This window comes from Anabrus simplex, chromosome 3, assembly GCF_040414725.1.
Source record: "Anabrus simplex isolate iqAnaSimp1 chromosome 3, ASM4041472v1, whole genome shotgun sequence".
In the NCBI taxonomy this organism is placed as follows: Eukaryota; Metazoa; Arthropoda; class Insecta; order Orthoptera; family Tettigoniidae; genus Anabrus; species Anabrus simplex.
Window position 1 is genome coordinate 33,203,795 of NC_090267.1, and position 8,601 is coordinate 33,212,395.

Sequence of the window (8,601 nt, forward strand, 5' to 3'; positions counted from 1 at the left end):
TTAATTGTAATGGAAAGAAAGAAACATAACAATGGGAAATTTCATACATTGTTGTACAAATGGTGATTTAAAATATGTGTTGAATCTTTCAAAATACACTTGAGAATTTCTTTATATTGCTTCATTCATCCTAACTCCTTCTGGGGATTTCAGTCAAGTCCTGTTTGATTGTAAGTTTTTGTCCTTGTGTGTGAGTTAGTCTTTAAAAATATCTCTTAGGTATTATTTGCATTTACAGTACTGTGAGCTCGCATCCGGGAGATAGTGGGTTCGAATCCCATTGTTGGCAGCCCTGAAAATGATTTTCCGTGGTTGCCCATTTTCACACCAGGCAAATTCTGTGGCTGTACCTTAATTCAGGCCATGGCCGCTTCCTTTCCATTCCTAGGCCTATCCCGTCCCATCGTCGCCATAAGACCTATCTGTGTCGATGCGACATAAAGCAAGTAGCAAACAGTACTGTGTGAAATTTTTAAATGTTGCCTCGTTTTGCATATACAGTAAACTCTTGATTCAATGGGCTCTAGATTTAATGGATGTAATTCAACAAGCAAACACAGATAATCAGATTAATTTTTAAAAATAATTGTTGTTTGGAAATGAACCATAATATGATTTTAGAGGCCTTGTAACCACTTGTGAAGCAGTGAGAATGACATCAAATAATGGCTAGACATGTCTGACTCGTTGGCTGAATGGTCAGCGTACTGGCCTTCAGTTCAGAGGGTCCCGGGTTCGATTCCCAGCCGGGTCGGGGATTTTAACCTTCATTGGTTAATTCCAGTGGCCCGGGGGCTGGGTGTTTGTGCTGTCCCCAACATCCCTGCAACTCACACACCACACATAACACTATCCTCCACCACAATAACACGCAGTTACCTACACATGGTAGATGCCGCCCACCCTCATCGGAGGGTCTGCCTTACAAGGGCTGCACTCGGCTAGAAATAGCCACACGAAATTATTATTATGGCTAGACATTGCTCAAGGTGACTCAGGCTTACCATATTCTAAGATAGAAGGAGATTGCTGAAAATGTACAGTGCAATCAGAAAGCTGACTGTGACAAAGGAAGATAGTGTTTATGTAGAAGCAGTTTCAGTTGGTCTGAAACTATTGGTGGTTAGAGAACACATGGATGACTTTCTCTCATTAATATGTACCTTATCAGATCCAGATGTACGGAGCGAGTTGGCCGTGCAACTGTGAGCTTGCATTTAGGAGATAGTGGGTTTGAACCCCACTGTCAGCAGCCCTGAAGATGGTTTTCCATGGTTTACCATTTTCACACCAGGTGACTGCTGAGGCTGTACCTTAATTAGGCCACGGCCACGGCCACTTCCTTCCCACTCTTAGCCCTTTACTATACTATTGTTACCATAAGACCTGTCTGTGCGGCATAAAGCAACTTATATCACAAATATTATAATAATATTTGTGATATACGTCATCTTCAATACGGAACCAAAATGAGAATAGTTACTTGTTTCTTGTAAAGCAACTTGTGGCGGGCTGAGTGGCTCAGACGGGTAAGGCGCTGGCCTTCTGACCCCAACTTGGCAGGTTTGATCCTGGCTCAGTCCAGTGGTATTTGAAGGTGCTCAAATACGACAGCCTCATGTCGGTAGATTTACTGGCACGTAAAAGAACTCCTGCGGGACTAAATTCCAGCGCCTTGGCATCTCCGAAAACTGTAAAAGAGTAGTTAGTGGGACGTAAAGCAAATAACATGATTATTATTATAAAGCAACTTGTAAAAAAAATCCAGATGTTACTACTTATTATGAATGTTTTCAGAAATGTTGATCAATAATTATCTAGACACAGTATACAAGTGGAAAGCAACTGAAACTTGATGTTTCTTCAAGCTGAATTCTATTGCTGCTACGTCTCTTCCTTAACAACACACAGTTATACACAACACAACACTATTAAGGGAAACACACTGAAGCAATTTACTGTTGATTCTGACAAGTACAGATATCAACCAAATCCTCAGCTCACTGTAACACTCACTCTAACCCACACTCTACCCCCTGGCCTCTCGGCCTCTCAGCTCGATATATATACTGTTCGACTAACAGTCTAGAAATATAGACTTCAGGAAATGTTTTTGCAAACTCTAATTGGAACACATCCGAACACACAAGGAACATTCGATCGACCGGCCTCTCAATTGGAGTAGATCAAACTCGAATATTCATTTACATATACACAAAACACAGTGACAAAATCTACAAAATTCCCAATGTTTCTACATTTATCTGAATAATAAATCATTACAGTAGGTCTCCAGAAACCTCCATATGTATCAGAATGATAGTGGATTATACCCAATATACGAATATTACAATTTTTTCTACAGTTTTCGATTACAGAGATTTGGAGGTTAGACATACAGTATTCACGTGACATATTTGAGATTATACAAATGTACAATACCTTTTTACAGCATATAGTCATACTTAACATTTAATAAATAATTAAAATATATCAGAGATAATAATTGAAGGTTTTACAAGCATTAGGTTATGAGTAGGATGGCATACATACGACACCGCTGCCCCACCACCACCACCGCCGCCACCCCACCACCACCACCACCACCACCGCTGCAACCGCCACCGCCACCGCCACCACCACCACGTGGGGGATGCAGACCACCTTACAAGGAAAACCATGAGTCTACAGTATATTACATAGGAACAGTACCATTATGTGAGAAATACTATGGGTCTGGGCATTTTTTGTGATAAGTGTCATCTTGTGTATTCCACCAGTCAGTTCCCCTGTGTTCAGAATGGGTCTGAGTTACCTATGAGTAGTACCACTTTATAAGAAACACCTGGGGTCTACATTGCCTGTAGTTGGCACCACTTTGTGAGAAAAATCATGGGTTTGACTGGCACCTGTGATAATTACCACTGTGATGAAAACCATGGTCTGTGTAGCCTGAGAGTAATAACATTATGTGAGGTACACCATGAGTTTGTGTTGTTTGTGGGCATTACCATAATGTGTGCACACTGTAGGTCTACATTGCCTATGATTAGTAGCAATATGTGAGCAACACCATGAGTATACGTGGCCTGTGATTAGTTCCACTAAGTGAGGAACTCCACGGGAATACCAGTGCCCGTGATTAGTCCCACTATGCGAGGAACACCATGGGTCAGCGTTGCTTGTGAGTAGTACCCTTATGTGCAAAACAACATAGGTTTGTGTTACCTGTGAGTGATGCCATTGTGTTGACATACCATAGGTCTACATTTTCTGTGATTAGTATCACCATGCAAGAAACACCATGAGCCTATTAGTACCACTATAGGAGGAACACCATGGTTCTGCTTTACCAGTGATTAGTACCACTATGAGGGGTCGGTGACCTGCATTTTAGACCCCTTTAGATAAGTATCATCCGAGTACTTACGGCACTGTGAGTAGAATCGGCTGATTGTTTTTGTTTCACGATCATTTTTTATTGTCATTCATTTTAGACTGGTCAGTGGATACATTTTGAAGTTTTATTTTTCATTTCGTTCACCTCGTACCATTAGGGGCCGATGATCTAGCTGTTAGGCCTCTTTAAACATCAAACATCATCATCATCCCTCCTAGTGTAATTGTTATCGTTAAATTCTTTTATTATCAATACAGTTTCTAAGACTAAAGATTTAATGGATTTTCAGTTGTGCAAATAGTCTGTTAAATCAAGGGTTTACTGTGATTTGAATATTCAATAATCCAAGGTAGTCTTTACATACCCGATTTGAATCATTGAGATTGTACTATACTTTAGAAACGCAAATAATACAGGAGTTAATTGCTCATAGTAGCCAACCATAAATTGATTATAAATGCAAAGATAATGAGTATTAGAAACAGTACTGTTTAAATATGTTCATCTTCTTTTCAACTTTTACTACAAAGTGTAATTAATTAAATGAAATTAGTTTGCAGAGCTGCTGGTTCGTTGCGGTTTCCCTCGTGTCTGCGTGCTGCACCGAGGCATTCAGGCTTTACGTTCTGCTGGCGTTCTAGTAGTGCCCCGCACCATGTGACAACACCGATCTCCAAGCACCTCCAGCACCAGCATCGACTCAGTGTAGTCGATAGTGAGTGGTGGTGTTTGGCATCCGTACTAGAACCATGACGATTGACTCTGCGTCCTACAAGAACAAATGCTCTGATGAACAAAATGACTACTCTAAGAGTGATAAACATATATATATCATCAAGAAAGTCACAATTCCATTTCTGTTTCTTTACCAAAGCTATATTTTCTTTGTTTATACAGAATATTTATTAAAATGTTATTTATAAATATATAGCATAATATAATGTTGTATTTCATTTTCATTGTGTTTATCATTATTTGTGTGTAGGGAAGGGTGCTTCCTATTTTGTGAATACCAAGTCCTGTACAGGATGGTGTTTGTACTCTGCACTACTCAGCTGAACTTATGTGGTGCAGCTGCACTTCTTTAAGCGGGCATACAATCTTATATGAAATCTTACCTTATGATGATGCTGGATGTGTCATTCTTCCTGGGTTATACAGACATTGTATCTGGTACCCACATTCTGGCTGACACAAGTGAGTTCCGCCACTGTAATGTTTCTGATTTCATTCGTAATGTTTTCTTTCAGTTCGTCCAATGTCAACTTTGTGACTAGCAGGCAAGAGAGCAGAATTCAAGCCAGTGAGATAAAATTCCTAAGAAGTATGATAGGAAAGATAAGGAAAGACAGAGTGGGCGATGAAGATGTTAGGAAGGAAGCTGGGATAGGAACGCTACATGAGAGAGTTGAAAAGAATAAACTAAGGTGGTTGGGACGTGTAAAGAGGATGGAGGAGAATAGAATTCCAAGACAATGCTGAAGGCAAAGTGCGAGAGCAAGAGAGCAAGAGGAAGATCCAGAACAAGGTGGATTGAATCAGTGAGGAGCGGCATAAGAAGACGAAATTTAGACTGAGCCATGATCCTGGAAGAGGAATGGTGGAAGGAAAGAGGAAGATGGAGAAGTGCCACAAATACCCCGACCCAGCAGGAGCTAGATAAGATGAAATAATGGTGATGATCCTCCAATGTGTGAGGATTTGTTCGATACATTTTTTTCTTTCAGTTTACCCCACAAGTAAAAATCACACATTGTAAGATCTCGAGAATGGGGGTGGGGGGGGAAATAGACCTGCACTGATCACTCTGTCTGCAAACACTTCTGAGATTTATAAGCTTTATAAGTAGGGGCTGAATCTTGTTGTAACTACCCACACAATTTTTCTTCCGTTAGCTGATGGAAGGTAGTAACGGTGGTGATTATTGTTTTAACAGGAAGTACAACTAGGCAACCATCCTCTATATAACACTAATCAGAGAGAAAAAATGGAAGGGAACTGACACGTTGAAAAATGAAGGTATTTGTCAAAGAAAGACAAGAGCCACGAAGGGCATGAAAATGAAAGATTCCCTAGGCCTTGAATGGTCTAATACCGTTGGGGTTGGAAAAGAACAAGAGTTGACCAAGGGAGGTTGGATAGGATAGATGAAAATGAGGAGTTGGTGGTGGTGATTATTGTTTAAAGAGGAGTCTGGCACAAGTAAGTGGAAGCAATACCAGGACTCGGCTAAGGGCCCCATGGTCGCCAACTCGCACTCCAAAGTTAAGAGCCCTTGGTGCACCTTTTAGTCACCCCTTACGACAGGCAGGGCGGTACTGTGGGTGTTATTCTACCGCCCCCACCCACAGGGGGCTAACTGATGGAAGAATGGTGTCAAAATATCATCTGGGTATCTCTCTGCATTTACTGTGATCTCGATAAATATAGGCCCCTTTATTCATCTTGCGCTAACAGCACACCAAACACAAAGTTTCCTATCATAATGAGGGACTTCATAAAATTCATTAGGATTTTCTGCCTACCAATAGCGAGAGTTATGACTGTTCACACGACCATTAAGATGAAATCAGAACTTTTACATATGAAAATACGGAGTAGCGATGATAAGTGTCTTACCATGTTAACAGCTGAGATTTAGACTGGCGACTGATGCTTTCCAGGTCGAACACTTGCAGGCTGCTTGCAAGGTCAAGAACTATGTCGGCGCCTCCCATATTGAAGCGTACGAATCAGAGAGTAAAAGTGCTGCTTTGACAGTCTTAGTATATGTTGGACTTCATTAGGTTCAGATAAACATCTGTTGACAAACATAGTGATAGCTGCAATCCGCGAATCATTGTTAATTTTAAGAAACCATTTATACAGTCAATAGTATCGTGTACATACTGTTTGCTTATTAATTCCTTTTTGTACTGTCTGTGAATGACATTTCATATTCCATACTCATGAGTTTTTTAGACATCAGAAAATCATTTGACAATGTGTGGCACCTCCATTTGAGGAAGATACTTAATTCAAAAGATATTCCCAATAAATTGACTGATCTTATTATGAATTTACAAGAATATTATTATTATTATTATTATTATTATTATTATTATTATTATTATTATTATTATTATTATTATTATTATTATTATTATTATTATTATTTATTTTCCACTAATTGTAGGTACAATTTATGGATGGTGAATGGAGAAAGGGCATAGCCCCACATACACGAAAGTGCCTCCATCACCACTTAAAATTACAATATTCAAATATACAATTACATTCTACATAGTGTGTTTATATACAGTTACTGTATTTACAAGGCATATTTACATATTACTCATAAGACCTGTTCAACATTAAAGTAATTCCCCCCCCCCCCACACACACACACACACAGAGTCTCTCTCTCATCTCTCTAGAATCCCCACATATACTTTAGCTAGGCTGACTCACTCATACCCACGTACAGTCACACTCACTCAGGATCCCATAAACTTTCATCCGTCCTCTCACTCATACTGAAAATTCACACAGTAGAAAAATTATATTATGTACATAAGGTTTCATTATATATACATCCTTTTTACCTCTTTACAAAATTTCTCTGGAGGTAGTTCTTTTATCTATGGTGGGAGTTCATTCCACAGTCGAGCAGAACAATTAAAGAAGCCACTTTGGTATGATACTGTTCTTGCAAATGGAGGGAAAAGGGACACACCTCGAACTCTTTGAGCAGAACGATAGTTCAGCTGTAAGCAGTTGAAAGGGTTTGTATGAATGTTACATGCGAGGGATTTTCTCAGGAAAGCAATACCTATTTGTTTACATAGGGTTGTTATGGGGGGCAGTGACCTGGCTGTATTTAAATGACCGTGTTGAGTAATTAGTCGTTCTGCTCGGCGTTGAACTCTCTCTAGTTTCGTCATGTTCTCCACTGTAGTAGGGTGCCAGTAAGGAAGCCCGTACAACAGTATTGGCCGCACAAATGACAAATAGGCTGTCTGAACTGCTTTCTTCCTGGCTCCCAGTAGAGATCTGCAGATGAATCCCAGTACTCTGTATGCTTTGCACCTTATTTCCTCTACATGCTTGTTCCATTTTAAATTGCTGCAAATGTGAATGCCAAGCAATTTTATTGAGGTACAGGGCATCAGGTTTTTACCACACAGTGAAATTTGGTGTTGTAACTGTGATCTTGCTCTAGTTAAGCGTATATATTTATATTTCTGTACATTTATAGACATTCTATTTATTTGGCACCACAGAGCCACATTATCCAGATCTGACTGTAACTTATTTACGTCGTTCTCATTGCGAATGGCTCTATAAATGATGGTGTCATCAGCATACTGTGCCATAGAAGACGATACACAACCTGGCAGATCAAGCATAAATATCGTGTATAGAAGTGGTCCTATCACACTACCTTGAATAATACCCAAGGTGACTAAGGTTTGTTCTGACCTGGCCCCACTGAACACAACGCTCGGCGTCCGACCTACCAGGAATGATCGAAACAATGCCAGCAGTTTGCCTTGAATGCCATACTTGTTAAGTTTTAACAACAGTCGTTGATGAGGTACCTGATCAAAGGCCTTACTCCAGTCGAGAGTTACGCAATCCATTTGGGATATATTAGACTGGTCCAGGGAATGTTACCACTCATCAATTACTGTTGTTAAAAGTGTAGTACAGGATTTCCCAGGGAGGAATCCATGTTGGTTGTTATTTAACAGGTTTCTCTCATTCAGAAAATCCAGCACATGTTTAACGTTCCATGCATTTACATAAACCAGATGTAATAGAGACTGGGCGATAGTTGTCTACATTTTCCCTGTCAGCGTCTTTGAATACTGGAACGACATTTGTTTTCTTCCATTCTTCTGGCACAGTCCCACTGTTCATTGAAATGTTAAATATTGCACAAAGAGAAGGTGCTAATGCGTCTGCACAGCGATGGAGAATTCTGGCCGGCATGTTATCTGGGCCGTTCGCAGCATGAGGTCTAATTCTCTGAAGACTTGTTGTGACCTTGTTAGCAGTGAAGTACGAGCTAGTTAGGGGTGAAAACGGAGGGGTTGTCCTTGTAGTGAACATATCTTCATCCTTGACAGCAGTGGTGAAGTTATTTTTAAATTTACTGTTAAATGTGTCTGCTATTTCTTGAAGAGAGGAAACTGATAGTCTGTTGTACTTGAAAACGG

General features: G+C 40.1%; 1 protein-coding gene across 3 annotated transcripts in view; it reads left to right on the top strand.

Moving 5' to 3' along the window:
- LOC136866975 (TBC domain-containing protein kinase-like protein) overlaps window positions 1-4,321 on the top strand; it is a 107,998-nt gene extending 103,677 nt beyond the window's left edge. For all 3 annotated transcript variants that reach the window (XM_068226984.1, XM_068226983.1, XM_068226985.1), the window contains exon 15: window positions 3,954-4,321. In XM_068226984.1, coding sequence (XP_068083085.1) covers window positions 3,954-4,061 — 108 coding nt within the window. In that variant the 3' untranslated portion in view covers window positions 4,062-4,321. The remainder of the gene's footprint in view (window positions 1-3,953) is intronic.
- Window positions 4,322-8,601: the final 4,280 nt, after the last annotated feature.